General features: G+C 44.4%; 1 protein-coding gene across 1 annotated transcript in view; it reads left to right on the top strand.

The window, feature by feature from the left end:
• The window catches only part of IHH (Indian hedgehog signaling molecule), a 166,927-nt gene extending 161,608 nt beyond the window's left edge, over positions 1 to 5,319 (top strand). Inside the window, exon 3 of the mRNA XM_077447876.1 lies at positions 623 to 5,319. Within this exon, the coding sequence (XP_077304002.1) occupies positions 623 to 1,293 (671 nt within the window). The 3' untranslated portion in view covers positions 1,294 to 5,319. The remainder of the gene's footprint in view (positions 1 to 622) is intronic.
• The last annotated feature ends 14,231 nt before the right edge of the window (positions 5,320 to 19,550 follow it).

Raw genomic sequence — 19,550 nt, 5'->3', positions numbered from 1 at the left:
ATACATTTTTCTTTTAATAATTGTAAGAATTGTTATTGTAGGATGTCGATCCTATTATTTATATGTTGATTCTATTATCCTGTTATGAGTTACCCGATTCATAGTGTGTTTCTTTTGCATAATTACATCAGTCCAGCTTGGACCAATATATATATTCCATTACTGGCCAATCCCTGTGGAAGTGCAGAATGGTTGTAGTAGCTGCCACTACTACAGAGATCCTTGCTGGTCCTATGCTCCCCGATGCACAGTTAACACAGGGGGTCATCTGCTTGAAATGAAAATAGCCTTAGCCTTAAAATGGCCATGAAGCATAGATTTTAAAGGAAATGGTTACGCAAAATATGCTTTTTTTCAAAATGTTGAATGATTAAAAATGAAAAAAAAAAAAAAGAATATATTAGACTATCAAATGTGTAAAATAATGCTGTGATAGAAAACTATTATCTTTCTCTTTGGAGCCTCTTGAGACTAAAATAGAAGCAAGCACATAGTAATGTTAAAGTTACATGAAAGTTAAATATCTTATATTATTGAACATATGTTTATGTTAGCATGTGACATTCTTCATTTTGGCATGCTGGTCCTCCTTTGACTTTCTTTTTTTTCTTCCTTTATTCAGAGCATTCTGCTGCAGCAAAGACTGGAGGCTGCTTCCCAGGAACAGCGATGGTCATGTTAGAGTCTGGTGAGAAGATTCAAGTCTCAGCACTCCGCCCTGGCATGCGGGTGCTGGCCATGGACAGTTACGGGCGTCCTACCTACAGTGACTTTGTGACCTTTTTAGACCGAGATCCTAGAGCGGAGAATTTGTTCCGGGTGATCAAAACCATGGAGCCTCCTCGAACACTTTCCTTAACCTCGACTCATCTCGTCTTTGTGGCGGACAATTTTTCCACACCGACCGCTGACTACAAAGCGGTGTTTGCCAGTCATGTAAGACCTGGCCAGTATATTTTAGTATCTGGAGCCTCTGGTCGCCTTGTGCCAGCTAGAGTAACCTCATTGAGTATGCGGAGAGAAAATGGCATTTATGCCCCACTCACTCAGCATGGGACAATACTGGTGGATGACGTGATGGTTTCCTGTTTTGCCCTGGTACAAAAACAGAAACTGGCACAGTTAGCTTTTTGGCCTTTACGGGTACTGTACAATCTAGGGATGACAGCAGGCAGTGAGGTATCCCAGCAAGTTGGCATTCACTGGTATAGCCAATTTCTTTACCAGTTGGGTCGAATGATCCTGAATGAGAATGAGTTTTATCCAATGAATCTTCTACAGCTGGAAAGCTGAGGAACACAGAAGACCAATATTTGAAGGAATGTATAAGGGTAGATTAATGATCTGGCTTTGTGTAGAATGTTGACCAACAAAGGGAATATAAAAAAATGTTATAAAGCAAGGCTACTCCATTGATCTCCACATTGATTCCAGAAATTCTCTACTTCATAAGCATTCTTGCGCCAGTAAGTCGGTGTGTATTTTTCTTACCGACTTGGCCTAGTTGAACAACCTTATGGAGGACCTCAAAGGTGGCTAGGCAACTCTGCACTTAAACCAGCTTGTGGTGTGTATCTTGAGTTGTAGAAAGAATTCAATCGCCCCAACGGTACCATAACAACTTCTGCACAAAACACTGTCCAACTGAACCAGAACTTAAGCGAACAGGCCTTCGGGTTAAGCCATAGACATTAGGACATCTGTTTGGCCTTCCGTTATTCAATGCTCAAACAGCTTTTTAGTAGAACGCAGTAGCCAGATCATAGAGCAGTTAATAGCTACCAGACATATGTGGTCTACTTGTAGAACCTTGAATGAACTGAAAGGTCTGGTTTGCTTGTGTTTAAATTTCCAAGGTACTAACCAAAGGAGGAACTGTAATCCAAATGTTTACCCACAGCAGGATCTTCCAGCGGAAAGGAGATGAAACCAAGACCTTACACCTAAACTAAGACTTTTGATATCTACATAAAGTCCAATTCTATAAGACAAGTGAGTTTATGAACTAATAAGAAGAGGTGAAGGCCAAATAAAGTCATTTTTATATCCCAAATAAATGGCATATCTGGTATATATTTACAGTGGGTATTGAAAAGAATCACCCCCTTAAAATAATCACATTTTGTTGCTTTGCATCCTGAAATGAAGACAGATACGTTTTTTGTTGTATCCAGCAGTATTTATTCAGTGCAAATTATAAGATCCAAGGGAAAGATATAATACCATGACAGAAAAAAATAACAAAAATTCAAAAACAGGATCACTGATTTGGAAAAAGGATCACACCCTTGTGTCAATATTTTGTTGAATCACCGTTTGCTTTAATTACAGCCTTTAGTTTGTTGGGATATGTCTCTACTAAATTTGCACATTAGTAGTAATCAGCATGGGTTTACAAAAGGTTGTTCTTGCCAAACCAACCTTTTACGAGGAAGTTATAGCTGCCATCTGACCAAAGGTAGGCCGGTGGATGTGGTGCATCTGGATTTTGCAAAAGCATTTGATACAGTGCCCCACAACAACGCTTAATCTACAATCTAAGGTCTGTAGGCATGGATCATAGGGTTTGTTCTTGGATAAAAAACTGGCTACAAAGGGTGGGATTAAATAACGTAAACTCAAAATGGTCTAGAGTGTTTGGTGGGGTATCTCTGTCCTGGGACCAATATTGTTTAATTTATTTATAAATGATATAGAGGGTGGGATAAATAGCTCAATCTCAGTGCTGATGACACAAAAATGAAGAGGGCAATAACATCACAGCGGAATATAGAAACCTTACAAAAGGACCTAAATAAATGAATGGAGAATGCAACTAGATGGCAAATGAGGTTTAACATTGAAAAATGTAAAGTAATGCACTTGGGAGTTAAAAGTATAAATGCAAGTTACTCACTAGGGGGAGAAGCTCTGGGAAACTCCAGGTTGGAGAAGGATCTGGGGGTCCTAGTAGATGGCAGACTGAGCAATAGCTGCGGCAAGCAAAGCCGGCAGAATATTAGCATGCATAAAAAAGGGAATTTACTCCAGAGATAAAACTATAATACTGCCACTTTATAAAACACTGGTTCGGCCACATCTGGAGTATTCCGTCCAGTTCTGGTCACCAGTCATCAGAAGGGATGTGCTGGAGCTGGAGAGAGTCCAAAGAAGGGCAACAAAATTAATACGACTACAAGCGCTAAATTTGTTCTCCTTGGAGAAGAGACGCTTGAGAGGAGATATAATAGTGATATACAAATATCTCAATGGTGATCCCAGTGTGGGTAGGAAACTATTCAGTCTCAGTGTAAGAGGACACGGGCCACCCAACGAGATTGGAGGAGAAGTGGTTTAACCTCAAAGTGGTGTTCCCCAAAAAAAAAATCCTAATTATTTTTTGAAATTTTGAATTTTTTTTTTAACTCACCTCTAAATGCCTGTTGCTAGGGGGTCCCTTGTAGTCTGCCTACTTCAGTGCCTGGGCTGGTGACATCACTTCCCCTCGGCATAGGAAAGGCTCAGCTCTGCCCCTTTCCTCCTGTCAGTCATCTGGGACACGTGACAGGTCCCAGATGGCTGCGCGGCCAATCACGCCGCTTGCGCATGCGCAGTGCGTGCACGGCTGTGAAGCCACAGTCGGGTGCCCCCAGTTGCAATGCCGGCACCACCGAGCGGAGGGCAGGATGAGCGGGGCTTCGATCCCCCGCATCGCTGGACCCTGGAACAGGTAAGTGTCCAATTATTAAAAGTCAGCAGCTGCAGTATTTGTAGCTGCTGACTTTTCATTTTTATTTTTTATGGAACCTCCTCTTTAAGCTGCGTAGGGGGTTTTTCACTGTCAGGGTGGTAAGGATGTGAAACTCTCTTCCACAATCAGTGGTGTCAGCAGAATGTATTGATAGTTTCAAAAGACTCTTGGACGTGCATCTTAGCGAACACAATATACAGCGATATGAGAATGATTATCTACACAAACACACAGGTTGAACTGGATGGACTATTGTCTTTATTCAACCTTACCAACTATGTAACGCTTTGTCATAAATTCTTGGAACTGCTTTAGAGTTGCTGAAGGCCTCTTAGCTTCTCTGATCAGTTTCCTTCTGGCTTTCATCCAGTTTGGAGCGACATCCTGACCCAGGGAGGGTCTGTGTTGTACCAAATACCTTCCACTTATTAATAATAGACTTCACTGTGCTCTTAGGCATTGATAAAGCCTTTAAAAAAAATGTTTGTATCCATGTCCTGACTTGTGCCTGTCCACAACTTTATCCCAGAGATCCCGGTAAAAATACCTTGCCACCCATAGTTGATTGTTTGCTTCAGTTGCACTACCAGCGACTGAAATGCTTCAGGAAAGCTCTTTTCATACTGAGCTAATTAAAATGACCACAGCTGATCACAGTTGAATGTTAAATGGCTTTGTGTGCCATTGAGAAAGTGATTAGCTACACCTGATTGAGTATACAAATCATTTTTAGGAGGGGGTGATCCTTTTTCCAACTCAGTGATTCTGTTTTCATTGTTTTTTTTGTCTGACATGTTGAAGTTCTTGGTATCTTTTACTTGGATGTTATAAGTTGCATAAGTAAATACAGCTGGATAAAATGAAAAAACGGCGTCTATCTTCATTTCAGGCTGCATAGTCACAACATGTAATTATTTTAAAGGGGGGTAATTCTTCTCTATACCCATTGTATAAATATAGACTGAAATTTTGGTACAACAGTGCTACAGATTAACTGCAACTCAATGCCAGGGTAGTGCACTCATTAAAGTGTATGAAAGTAATAATTCAATCAAATCAGCTAAATAATCCAATGAAACGGATTATCATAATCTATACCAAAGGCTAGGAAGCAACAGGAGGATTGGACTGTTTAGTTTTTTGTTGCTCCCCCATCCCAGCCTACATCAAGCCAATTGATCAGGGTGCCAAACAGCTTGGACATTGCACTTGTACAACTCTGAGTGATTTCTGAAGGTGTAAGTAAAACCTAGGACGGTTAATACAGCATGGCACCCCCCCCCCTCCATCCCCTCATTGCAGCAGAAAATTAACTGCCATATTTATTTTATTATATAACTGTGTATTATAGGTGTATAAATGTTTCCTGTTTATATATAAATATATAAGACAAAGCTAGTAATATTATATTTCTGCCAGTACTTACAGAAGGGAAAAGGATGTTTTAAAAGATAAAAATGATTAGTGGTATGGTGGAGGCTCAGAGGACGGATGGATTGTGGTGGGTGCGGGCCCTGGGTGCCCCTTGGGCAGAGGTTGGGTTAAGCACATTTCAGCTCAGGTCTTCCAATAAAATTCATTCTGACTTATTTCCAGTGTGAGTCTCTTTTATTATGCCAACTGTTCCAAAAAAATATTTTTTCTTGATCATACATCACGGGACACAGGAGCTTCATTACATAGTGGGTTATATAGGCACCTCTGGTGATTGGACACTGGTTAACCCCAATTAAGGAGAATTCCTCCCCTATATAACCCCTCCCATATGGGAGGCACCTCAGTTTTGTAGCAAAGCAATTAGAAACCACGTAAAACCCAAGAGGGGTGATGTACTCTCAAGAAAAGGATTTTACAGGTAAGCTGTATATAAAAATCCAATTTTTTTAAACAAATGCCTCGAAAAACAGCACATCATAGCAAAGCAAAGTGGTGCCATTGTCAAGTGCAGGGATCTACAAACTACGACCCTCCAGCTGTTTTGTAACTACTCATTCCATGAGACATTGTAAAACTCTGACATTCACAGACAAGACTAGGCATGATGGGAACTGTAGTTCCTGAAGAACTGGAGGGCTATAGTTTGGAGACCCCTGGTCTGCAGCAGCCATTCTAAACCCTTGTTCCGTTAAAAATCTAGGGTTCCTCCAGAGGTTGCTTGAGCTGTGGCTTATTGGCCTTACAGGGGTTCTTCAAGACCTGAAAAAGTATTTCAAGGGTTCCTCTAAAGCAACTATCAGCTTTTATGTATCGTTCTTTCTACTTACTATTAGCAACACTTTGTCCAATCACAACCACTTGTTCCATGAAACCTAGGATTCCTCCAGAGGTTGCTAGGAGTTCCTTAAGCTGTAGCTAACTGACCTCTTATTTGATGGTGCCTGCTTAGTTCTAGGACCAACGCCACTTGGTAGAGCACACTATTATCAAATCTTTCTCCAATCGCAGACCACATTTATGACCATTGTCCAGGTAATGAATATGAATATGCAATGGAGATGGCTGAATGTTTTCACTATAAACCCCTACTGCTCCTCTGGGCCTTGGGTGTAGATCCTATACTTTGTCATGTACACTCAGAAGTGGGTACCATGCCACCTTTGAAGAAAGTTGCCATCTGGTCAGGGCTCCTCTTCCTCCATACATTTTATTTCTCAGACAAGTGTCACTACAGGGAACATAATGGCAGTGGCAAAATGCTGACTCTACAGCAGTGGTTCTCAACCCTGTTCTCAAGTACCCCCCAATAGGCCATGTTTTGGGAATTTATCTTAGATAACATAGCTGTCCAAAATAGTAAGCCATTGTCTCTGATTTAAAGCACCTGTGCAAGATGAAGGAAAACCTGCAAGCATGGCCCGTTGGGGGTACTTGAGGACAGGGTTGAAAAGCACTTCACTACAGTATGTGAACTGTTTTACCAACAATATATTTAAAATTCCATTCAGCTGGTCTTTAGATACTAACAGCCCTGACAATGTAGATTGGTCAGTGACCTCACTTTTCTCCAATGCAGTTAATCAATACAGCTTGGTCACTGAAGTGCTTCAATTCGGCTTTATACCTCCAGAGACTACTACACACCATTATTCACCATGGGAGTAAAATTATGGAATGGGGAGAGTACAATTTTCCGTATTCCTGGCGCAGCATGGCAGCATACAATGGAAACTACCTCGTCACATGGGAGGGCATAAGAAAAAAATTGTAATGATCAGTATTGCACAACAAATTTTCCAAATATTACTGCCATGAGCTGAGCCGAGTTTGCCCCTAAAGCAGGGGTAGGCAGCCTCGTCCCTCCAGCTGTTTTGAAACTACAAGTCCCATGATACTTTGCAAGACTCTAACAATCACAGGCATGACTCCTAGAGGCAGAGGCATGATAGGATTTGTAGTTTCACCACAGCTGGAGGGCCGAGGTTGCCTACCCCTGCCCCAATGAAGGTGTTCCGGTAGGACCATATTGCTGACTTGCAAACAGCCTCAGGAGACACTTAGCATTGTGCTGTCCCTGGAGTTGGCATTTCATAGTTTCATAGTTAGCAAGGTTGAATAAAGACACCAGTCCATCCAGTTCAACCAGTTCAACCTGAGTGAGTGTCTACAATTGTCCCTATCCCTGTACATTGCACACTCACATCGGTCCCTACCCTCAAGAAGCCCACAATCCAAGGTCCCCATTCATATACTAGGGCCAATTTTGGACAGAAGCCAATTAACCTACCTGCATGCATTTGAGATTTGGGAAACATTTTCTAACCTTGTGGAGAGTTTCCTCCACTTCCCCCCTTGCCCCTTTAGCTGCCCTTGCAAAAAGCTCAATTAGGCAAACGTCAAAGCCTGTGGCCCCTTTAATGTCTTTGTCCTCGACATACTAGCTTGTCAGGCAATGACTTTTCACCACACACAAAGCAACTATTAGGGCTGATAAGCTTTGGTGGTTGTTGATGGGGAGCAATGATCTAGAGGCAATATGATGATCTTGACCAATATTGCTGGATGTCTGCGCCTAGATGGTGACTTATTTTGGTCTTTAGAGGGCTCCTTCCATCTTGAGGTCTTTGCAGGTCTGTAGATTAGGGATGAGCCGAACACCCCCCAGTTCGGTTCGCACCAGAACTTTCGAACGGACCGAAAATTCGTACGAACTTTAGAACCTCATTGAAGTCTATGGGACTCGAACGTTCGAAATAAAAAGTGCTAATTTTAATGGCTAATATGCAAGATACTGTCCTAAAAAGGGTTTGGGGACCTGGCTCCTGCCCCAGGGGACATGGGTCAATGCCTAAAATGTTTTTAAAAATGGCCATTTTAATGACGATTAAAGTGAAAAAAAAGTGAAATATTCCTTTAAATATCGTGCATGGGGGGTGTCTATAGTATGCCTGTGAAGTACCACGTGTTTCCCGTGTTTAGAACAGTCCCTGCACAAAATGACATTTAACCGAAAAAAAGTCATTTCAAACTGCTTGCGTTTTTAATGTAATATCTGGTTCCGGCAATATGGATGAAAATCATTGAGAAAAATGGCATGGGTAGCCCCCCCTGCCCATTACCAGCCCCTTTGGGTCTTGTACGGATATTAAGGGGAACCCCGTACCCATATTAAAAAAAAGTAAAGACGTGGGGCCCCCAGGCCCTATATATTCAGAACAGCAGTATACAGGCGGTTCAAACAAGACAGGGACTGTGTAGATTTGTTGTGTTAAGTAGAATCTGTTTGTAATTTTGAACTGGTACATTTTTAAAGTGTAGCTCCAGTCAAAAAAATCTATTTTTAAGCTTTTTGGAAAACATAGGTAAGGGTTATCACCCCTGTATAATTTGTTTTGCCGTCTGTCTTTTTTCATCTCACTTGCTGTTGTCTCCTTCCGTTTGCAAGTAGGAGACGTTTGTAAGTTGGATGTTTGAAAGTAGGGGCCTGCCCTATATGCTCTGCAGAAATGGCGGAACAAGGTGTTGGTGTTGCCACAACATTGTAAGCCCTCAAAGTGACTCTTGGTGGGCGCTGGAGTGCCCTGCTGTGAATGATTATATCAAGAATTGTAATTACATGCCATTTTTGAACAGTGGTAGAAAAATTGATCTTTGGTGGTTGTGGTGCTGGTGCCACAACACTATAAGTCCTCACAGTTACTCTGGGTGGGCACAGGAACGGGCCCTCCTGTGAAATATTATATCAAGAATTGTAATTACATGCCCTTGTTAAACAGGGGCTGAAAAATTGGCTGCTGGCACTGGTGCTGGTGCCACGACACTGCAACCTCTCCCATATACTCTAGTTGTGCTGCAGGAATGAGCCCTGCTGCAAAGCATTGCATCAAAAAATTGTAATTAAACGCCCCTGTTAAACAGGGGCTGAAAAATTGGGCTGCTGGCACTGGTGCTGGTGCCACGACACTGCAACCTCTCCCATATACTCTAGTTGTGGTGCAGGAATGAGCCCTGCTGCAAAGCATTGCATCAAAAATTGTAATTAAACACCCCTGTTAAACAGGGGCTGAAAAATTGGGCTGGTGGCATCACCCAGAACCAAAAATGTTCTTCCAACATATCAGCAGGGGAGGAAGAGGATAGACAATCAACATAACAGGACAGTCACTCAGCATCAGCATAGGCAGTCTTGAAGGGATGTGATATTTAAAAAAAAAGAGCAATATAGCTAGCTATATAGGTGGATATAGCGGTGTATACTGCGGTCAGGGCACGCAGACAGCACGCACAATCTCCTACAACTGACTGCAAGCTCTATTAAAAAAGAGCAATATAGCTAGCTATATAGGTGGATATAATGGTGTATACTGCGGTCAGGGCACGCAGACAGCACGCACAATCTCCTGCAACTGACTGCAAGCTCTATTAAAAAAGAGCAATATAGCTAGCTATATAGGTGGATATAACAGTGTATACTGCGGTCAGGGCACGCAGACAGCACGCACAATCTCCTACAACTGACTGCAAGCTCTATTACAAAAGAGCAATATAGCTAGCTATATAGGTGGATATAACGGTGTATACTGCGGTCAGGGCACGCAGACAGCACGCACAATCCCCTACAACTGACTGCAAGCTCTATTACAAAAGAGCAATATAGCTAGCTATATAGGTGGATATAATGGTGTATACTGCGGTCAGGGCACGCAGACAACACCCACTACAGAAGAGCAAGAACGCAAAATCGGCCGATAACGAACAGTGTATACTGTTTTGAAGGTACACAGAACACCCACTAACTCCTACAGACGCCAACACACTACACAAGGCTGCCGCGCTGGCGGCCTTATATAGTGTGGGGCGTGTACTACACAGCCTGAGCTATGATTGGCCACAGGCATTCTGCCTGTGGCCAATCATGGCTCTCCTCGCTGCCGGCGCTGTGATTGGCCAAGCATGCGGGGTCACAGTGCATGCTTGGCCAATCATGAGCCAGCAATGCACTGCGATGGCGCAGTGCATTGTGGGCCGTGAGCGCCACACGAATTTGGCGCGAATGGTCCATAACGTTCGGTATTCGCCAAACGGGCGAACAGCCGATGTTCGAGTCGAACGTATGTTCGACTAGAACACGAAGCTCATCCCTACTGTAGATATTACAACAGCATTGGGACAAGATGCTCTTTTTTTCTCAATATCTTCACTACTTACCTACTTCCTGTACCTTACGGACAATGGGCAGCGTTCCCCATAGATACAGGGTAAATCAGCAGACTGAAATGAAAACAGCATTACGTAGTGATTCCAGAGCAAGCGTTGGGAAGGAGATAGGAAGAGCCCAGGTGAAGGCTATAAAAAGGGAAATAAAACCTGAAAACAATGACCTCATGAGCGTCCAGTATGCAAGAGAAGAGGACACCACCATGTGTTGCCCAAAAATGCTTTAAATCCATTTAAAACTGGAACCTCTCGCCATCAGTGATGATATCAGCACCCAAGCATGCTCAGATCGCAACCTTGGCTCCCGACACCCTTTTGGAAAGGGGCAAGCCAGGGCAAACTGCCCACAGTGGTGGCGACACTTTATGCCTTCCATGCTCAAAGTGTGCTTGCACTGCTGCAGCCATCTTGGAAATGGCAAACACCCATAAAACAAGTGCAGGAAAAAACACTGACAACAGAGAAAAAAAGGGAAAATGCTGTCACTTACTTCAAAGCTTGCTTAAAGATTTCTTTGACAGGTCTGCATCACCATAATGGGGCTCATAGCTCATTTAGGCTCGGTCCACATATAAAACAAAACCAAAGAAAATTCCCAGCTCAACTCACCAGCTAATCTGCTACCAACCAAATTGTCCTGTCTAAGCCCCTGTACACACGAAACTGTTGCATACACACGGTCGGACAAAGTTGGCGAAAAATCCGATCTTTCAGAACGTGATGACGTAATTTCGTTACGATGGGACTACATTCAGGCTAGTAGCCAATATCTTTGATGTAGGAATTTGATCTGAGCATGCGTGGCACTTGGTCCGATCAAAATTCTCTACACATGATCAGAGTATGTCCGATCGGCCCAGTTGGTCGGGAAATATTTCCAACATGTTGGAAAATTGGGTCCGACGGATATTCCGACTGAATCAGTCCGATGCATACCACACACAGTCGGATTATCCGACGACACGATCTGATAGGACACATTCCGACGGATTCTCCGACCGTGTGTACAAGGTCTAACAGTTTGCATTAAAAACAGGTGTTTTGTTAGCACACTTTTGCAAATACATGCTTAAGTTGCAGAGTCGTTCCAAAGCACCCCAGTATTATCTGCAGTCCTAACTCTTGTAAATTTATGAGAGCCTCCATAGTAGAAGCACATGCGTTCTAATGGATAGGCAGAGGGCAGGTGAACCTGGAGGGAGCCCACCCCTCCTTAAAGGTACAGGGGTGCACTGGACACCCAGCACCTAATACAATCGCAGCAAAAGTGTCCAGTGTGTCCCCTTACCAAATCACATCAGTAACAAACAACTGACCACTGCCCCCAACTATAACTGGCCTTCACAGCATGGAAAGCATCCCATACACATAATGTGAACCAGAGAGGCTTTCAATGGAGTGGGCTCGCTCACATATATGCAGGCCGGTTGCGGTGAGACTTCTAAAAGGGTCCTATGTGTACTTCAGTCTGGTTCATGTGCGAATTAAGTGTCAAATTTGCATTTGAATCTCACCTGAACCGCTGAATGGAAACCGCACCGGACTCTGCACAGAAACCGGCCCCGCATAAATATGAACCCAGCCTGAGAGACTGCACAGGAAGGACTTCCACTCAGGAGAGGCTGAACCTGGCTGCGGGCAACAAGTGGTAAATGATACCTCACAACTCCAGTCCTGATTAAGTGAGGATAAAAAGAAGAATGCTGCGAGCCGTGAAAGTAAACCAGTCCTATCAGGTTGTAGCCACAACCCATTGTATGTTTTCATGATTTGCCAGGGAAATAGTTTTGTCAGAAACCATGAATCAGACTGAGACAGAAGTACAATTAAATCACACTTGTTTATTAATAAAAAATAAAAAGGTAAATAGAAAAAGCATAGTCAAGCATAGCCAGAGTCCAGTAACCAGATCGGGTAGTCAGCCAGGCCAGAAGTCAGGGATCCAATTAGAGCAACAGCAAGCAGAATAAGGAGCCAGAAGGGATGTCAGCAAGCCAGTCTTTAAACAAACCGCAGGAGATGGTTTCTGTGATGTGACCAAGGCGAAGGCAGAGGTGAAGTGAGCTGGAAGGCTTTAAGTAGGCAGGTCAGACGAGCATCATCAGGAACAGCTGATAACTATGGAGAGAGATGAGAGCAGGCAATTACCCGACAGCTGAGCAACCAGCCCAGAGAAGGAAGGACTAAGCCATCCCTGACAGGTTTACCCGTGGCTGTCAAACATTAAAAAATTGTACCAAAGTACTCGCTATAAAAAAATGGCTGCATAGAGTTGGATCCAGTTGAGTTTGCCTTTTGGGCAGCATTATCAAGTAATATAAGAATGTTGAGGATTTCCACATTATAGCTATACCAATTTTGACTGCTATAGACATTTTTATGAAATTAGTTCATGGCAAGGGGTTTTCACACCAAAAAGTTATACTGAAATTTAGGATAACAGTCTAATAATGAGTCCAGAAAGATGAAACGACTAGTCATTGCCACCTTCTAGAGCCGATGTTGGAACAACTTCTAGAGGCCAAGAAGAGTGAAGGGATGAGTTTGTCTTTTCTGGGACCATGCAAGTTCTAGTGAAGGCTCCATCAGGGTTCGTTGAATGCTCCCCTTTCTGATTCAAGGACATAAATGCCACATAAATAACTATATAGATCAGAGCAAAATGAGGGACGAATGAGGAGGAAAGAGGGACAGAGGGACATCGCTCCAAATCAGAGACAGTCCCTCAAAATTAGGGACAGTTGGGAGCTACGCCTGTTCCTCTTCTTTCTGCTGCCCAGGCCCCCCTGTGTGCTCCCCCTTCCCCCATTTTTTCAGGGTGACACGCGGGGAAGAGGCCGGTTAATATGTCACAAAACGCATATGTGTTGTCGCTTTGAGGTGCCCATCCTAATGCAATAGGCTGCGCACCCCTATGTACCAAAAAATGGCTGAACATAGATCAAAATGGGGGGAGTATAACAAAGACTGGCCAAATTTCAATCGATCTACGGCCATACCAGTTTTACGGTAACAGCCTGCCCCTTTAAACAAACCATCGGTAGCAGCTGCCATGTGTAAATTCTCACGAGTTCACATTAAACATGTGTTTTCTGTACGGCGCACCGGCTTTAGGTCACAATCACAATACACTCATTGGCTCTTTGATGTTACAGTTGTGGATTTTTCTTCACCAGGAAGTTGGGAACGTTCACAACTAACAATGTCTTAATCTGTAACTTTCATATCGGTCCAAGAGAAATCTTTCTGTGCTAAATGCATTTTGCGGATTGTTTATTTTCACAGAGAAAGCTGATCTCAGTCAACACGGTCGGTGCTTTTTTAAACAGCCGACGGTATTAAAAAATGCGCACATGGCTGCATTAGTAAGAAGTATAAGCAGAAGTATATTGTAACAACTTAGGCATTGAATGTCACATGCCATTGTCCTCACCTGCCACTGAGAGGCCTGGGAATCCATGAGATGAACAGTACTCTGCTGCCCCCTGGTGGTCAGTCTTTTCTATTACACTGTCATATGAAAATCTGGGTCTTATACAATTACTGTACATGTAAGGCTGCATTCACACCTGTGCGTTTTGTAGCTGGAAGCTTGAAGCTCCACAACGCTGGAAGGGGGAAAAAAAAATCAATTATTCTCTATGGACATGGTTCGCATTTCCACTCCATGTTGCCTGAAGCCAAACGCAGGAGGCTCAAAAAAGTTCTGCAGCTTTTTTTTGTAGCTCGAATCAGGCAGATTTTTTAGCATTTTTGGCGCATTTTTATTCTCCTAGAAATTAATTTGAAATGCACCATGCACGCGTTTTTGTGCACAATGTTCTGCTCAAATGAAAAATGTAAAAAAATTAAATAGTAATAATATATGAATAAATAAATGTAAAATAAATGCATAAATAACTAGAAATCATCATAAATGAGTAAAATAAATGAATATGTAATAATACATGAATAAAAAAATGAACCCCTAACCTTAAAAAATTATTATTATTATTATTATTATTATTATTATTATTAATAATAATAATAATAATAATAATATTACTAATTAAATAAATAACAATAAACACCCAAACCTTTAAAAAAGGGGAAAATAATAATAATAAATGTATTTATTTTGTGTTATGGTCAGGGCCGTCTTTAACGCAGGGCAAAAGGGGCAGCTGCCCTGGGCCCTGTCATTGCTGGGGGGCCCAAGGCAAGCTGCCACTTAAGCCCTGCGATTCTCGCATTTTTCCCGGAGTAGCGCGTGCAGCGTGCAGCCGATTTCAACCCCCCCCCCCCCCCACCGCGGGGGATACAGAGGTGGATGGGGGATATAGAGGTGATCTGTGGATGGGGGGATGCAGAGGTGAACATGGATGGGGGGTAATACAGAGGTGGATGGGGAAAACAAAGTTGGACATGGGGGGTACAGAGGTGGACGGAAAGATATAGAGATGAACATGGATGGGGGGGTACAGAGGTGGAGGGGTGGTACAAAGGTGGACGGAAAGATATAGAGGTGGATGGAGGGGTACAGAGGGGAGCTGTGGATGGGGAGAGGGGGGCAGAGATAGAAAGAGAATACAGAAGTGAGCTGTGGATGGGGAGGGGGGGCAGTGGTAGACAGGGAATACAGAGGTGAGCTGTGGGTGGAGGGGGTACAGAGGTGAGCTGTAGATGAGGGAGCAGAGGTAAGCAAATTGATGTGCAGAGGTGACCAATAGATGGTTACTTTGGGGGAAGGGGGAGGATATGCAAGTACTGCCCCTTGTGATGATTTTTTTCTGTGCCCTGTATGATACAAACACCTCACAGTACACCCCCCCCCCCCAATCCCTGGGTGTCATCCTGGACTCCTATCTCCCCCTTCCCCCCATCGTCTTGAACTCCCCCATCTCTTCCCTCCCCCAATCATCCTGGACTCCCCTATCCCCCCATCATCTTGGACTCCGCTATCTCCCCCCCCCCCACCCATCATCCTGGACTTCTCTATCTTCTCTAAGCTTTTTGGATATCATAAGGAAGGGTTAGCACCAGTGGTGGCTGGTGGTAAAAATTTGGGGGGGGGGGGGTCGCGGCAAGCAGACCTGGCCTCCTCAATTGCACTAGCAACTTGATCGATCCACTCGGGTTGCACACTCCCCCCACCCCAGCGCTCGTTAGGCTGCGATCCTCTCGCACTAACACCACCACCACTCCCCATCCTTCCACCCACGCACGCGATCCATGGCCTTACCTTACCGCAGAAGAGGTGTGGGAAGGAGGCCGAGGTGGTGATGCTCTGCTGAATCTGGGGCAGGGTAAGAAAAGACTGCTGCTCCTGTCACCTCTGAACAGGAGGCGGGATCCTAAGACTCGTCCTAAGACTCCCAGGCAATCGGGACTCAGGACCCATGAGTTGCCCCTATAGATGAGTTTCCCTATAGATAAGTTACCCCCCATAGATAATTTTCCCCCATAGATAAGTTGCTCCCTTAGATGAGTTGCCCCCCATAGACGAGTTTTCCCCATAGACAAGTTTCCCCCATAGATGAGTTGCCCCTGTTACGTCACATTCGGCTACCCGCTGGAGTGCGCATGCTCGATGCCGCCATATGTATTCCAACACAGGGCCCCTTACCATGCTTCGGGCAAGGCCTTGCTTCACTTGGCATAATTATAATCAAACTCTATGTCCACTTGGATGGTGGGGCTTGAACCTGGACTCAGGGGTGAAACGCATATGGCGGTGGCGCGCATGCGCAGTCCATCGGGTAGCCAAATATGATGGGTCGCCATATGAAACACCCCCATAGATTAGTTTCCCCCATAGATAAGTTGTCTCATAGATGAGTTGCCCCATAGATGAGTTGCCTCCATAAATGAGTTGCCCCAATAGATGAGTTACCTCCCATAGATGAGTTGCCACATAGATGAGGGACCCCCATAGATGAGTTGCACCATAGATGAGTTGCCCCCATAGATGAGTTTCCCCCATAGATGAGTTTCCCTCATATGTGAGTTGCCCCCTTAGATGAGTTGCCCCCATAGATGGAGTTCCCACATAGATGAGTTTCCACCATAGATGAGTTGCCCCATAGATGAACTGTCTCATAGATGAGTTACCCCATAGATGAGTTGCCCCCATAGATGAGTTGTCCCATAGATGAGGAACCCCATAGATGAGTTTCCCCCATAGATGAGTTGCCCCCTTAGATGAGTTGCCCCCATAGATGAGTTGTCTCATAGATGAGTTGCCCCATAGATGAGTTGCCCCATAGATGAGTTACCCCCATAGATGAGTTGTCCCACAGATGAGTTGTCCAATAGATGAGGAACCCCATAGATGAGTTGCCCCATAGATGAGTTATCTCATAGATGAGTTGTCTCATAGATGAGTTGCCCCATAGATCAGTTGCCCCCATAGATCAGTTGCCCCATAGATGAGTTGCCCTCATATGTGAGTTTCCAGCATAGATGAGCTGCCCCATAGATGAGTTGTCCCATAGATGAGGAACCCCATAGATGAGTTGTCCCATAGATGAGGAACCCGATAGATGAGTTTCTCTCATAGATGAGTTGCCCCCTTAGATGAGTTGCCCTATAGATGAGTTGGCCCCTTAGATGAGTTGCCCCCATAGATGAGTTGCCCTCATATGTGAGTTGCCCCCTTAGATGAGTTTCCCCATAGATGAGTTGCCCCCTTAGATGAGTTTCCCCCATAGATGAGTTGCCCCATAGATGAGTTACCCTCATATGTGAGTTTCCCACTTAGATGAGTCTCCAACATAGATGAGTTGCCCCCATAATCGAGTTGCCCCCATAGACGAGTTGTCCCATAGATGAGGAACCCCATAGATGAGGAACCCCATAGATGAGTTGCCTCATAGATGAGTTGCCCCATAGATGAGTTGCCCCCTTAGATGAATTTCCCTCATAGATGAGTTGCCCCCTTAGATGAGTTTCCCCATAGATGAGTTGCCCCCTTAGATGAGTTTCCCCCATAGATGAGTTTCCCCCTTAGATGAGTTGCCCCATAGATGAGTTGCCCTCATATGTGAGTTTCCCCCTTAGATGAGTTGCCCCATAGATGAGTTGCCCCCATAGATGAGTTGCCATATAGATGAGTTGCTCTCCATAGATGAGTTGCCCTATAGATGAGTTGTCCCCTATAGATGAGTTCCCCCCATAGATGAGTTGTCCCCCATAAATGAGTTGCCCCATAGATGTGTTGCCCCCATAGATGTGTTGCCCCCATAGATGAGTTGCCCCATAGATGAGGAGCCCAATAGATGAGGAACCCCATAGAGGAGTTGCCCCATAGATGAGTTTGCCCCATAGATGAGTTTCTCCAATAGATGAGTTGCCCCATAGATGAGTTACCCTCATATGTGAGTTTCCCACTTAGATGAGTCTCCAACATAGATGAGTTGCCCCATAGATGAGTTGCCCCCATAATCGAGTTGCCCCCATAGACGAGTTGTCCCATAGATGAGGAACCCCATAGATGAGGAACCCCATAGATGAGTTGCCTCATAGATGAGTTGCCCCCTTAGGTGAGTTTCCCCCATAGATGAGTTTCCCCCTTAGATGAGTTGCCCCATAGATGAGTTGCCCTCATATGTGAGTTTCCCCCTTAGATGAGTTGCCCCATAGATGAGTTGCCCCCATAGATGAGTTTCCATATAGATGAGTTGCTCTCCATAGATGAGTTGTCCCCTATAGATGAGTTCCCCCCCATAGATGAGTTGTCCCCCATAGATGAGTTGTCCCCCATAAATGAGTTGCCCCATAGATGTGTTGCCCCCATAGATGTGTTGCCCCCATAGATGAGTTGCCCCATAGATGAGGAGCCCAATAGATGAGGAACCCCATAGAGGAGTTGCCCCATAGATAAGTTTGCCCCATAGATGAGTTTCTCCAATAGATGAGTTGGCCCCTTAGATGAGTTGCCCCCATAGATGAGTCGTCCCATAGATGAGGAGCCCCATAGATGAGTTGCCCCCTTAGATGAGTTTCCCCCATAGATGAGTTTCCCCCTTAGATGAGTTGCCTCCATAGATGAGTTTCCCCCTTAGATGAGTTGCCTCCATAGATGAGTTGCCCCATAGATGAGTTGCCCCAGAGATGAGTGTCCCTCGTAGAGGAGTTGCCTCCATAGATGAGTTGCCCCATAGATGAGTTGTCCCTCATAGAGGAGTTGCCTCCATAGATGAGTTGCCCCATAGATGAGTTGTCCCTCATAGAGGAGTTGCCCCCCATAGATGTGTTTCCTCCTATCACAGAGCTCAGTGTAGCTGTAGGAGGAGTCTCTGTAGTCTGGCAGGCAGGAGGTGGGAGGATAAATGTGCTGCAGGACACACATCACTCACATGACATCACCTTCATCCCAACCAATGACTGCTGGACCAGGACTTGTGGGCGGTCCTCCATTTTAGTGATGGCTCTATGCAGGGCAGCTGTTAGAAATCATGGGGCCCTGTACAGCCTACCTGACGGGACCCCCTTCAACCACCCTCGACCCCACCCCTGATCCCGGCTTGAAACAAAATGCAGGTTTGTTGCCATTTACATATGCGTGTGGAGCCAATGCATACTTTTGCAATTAATAAGCACGAAGGGGGGGCAGTTTAAAATTATTTAAAATGGTATTTTAGTACAAATAAAAAAAAAATCTTACACTGCATCTTTACATTACTTGTGATAGCATGGGCCATGACAGGTCCTCTTTATGGAGAGATATGAGGTCTTTTAGACCCCATATCTGTCCTCTGGCCTCCAAAGCATCTGATCAAACTAAGATCAGTTTGATTAGATGCTTGTTCAAGCCAGTAATGGCTTCTTTACATAACCGGCAGTGACAACATCCTTGTCACTTCCGGTTTCTGACATCACACAGTGGGAAGAACAATATCCATCCCTCTCCCTGTGTCCCTGGAACCGGATGCTACTGGTCACATCTTAAAAGCAGTAAAGGTGGTGATGGGACCCCCTTCCACTGCCTATAAAAGTAATCCAGTGTCTTCTTAGCCATTAGGATTACTTTACTTTGTGCAGAATTGCTGGGACTAAAAAAATGATATCTTGATCATTGCTGTAGTGATGATCAAGATATCATCCGTCTATCCCAGCGATTTACTGGTACATTGCTGGATGGGAAGCAGTTAAAGGGGATTGGTTTGGGGAGCCGTAAAAATGTAGC

The sequence above is a fragment of the Lithobates pipiens genome, unplaced genomic scaffold, assembly GCF_037356315.1.
Source record: "Lithobates pipiens isolate NorthernLeopardFrog02 unplaced genomic scaffold, aLitPip1_a1.2 Scaffold_22, whole genome shotgun sequence".
In the NCBI taxonomy this organism is placed as follows: domain Eukaryota; kingdom Metazoa; phylum Chordata; class Amphibia; order Anura; family Ranidae; genus Lithobates; species Lithobates pipiens.
The sequence above is the reverse complement of the archived record's forward strand: the minus strand, read 5'-3'. Positions and strand labels throughout refer to the sequence as shown.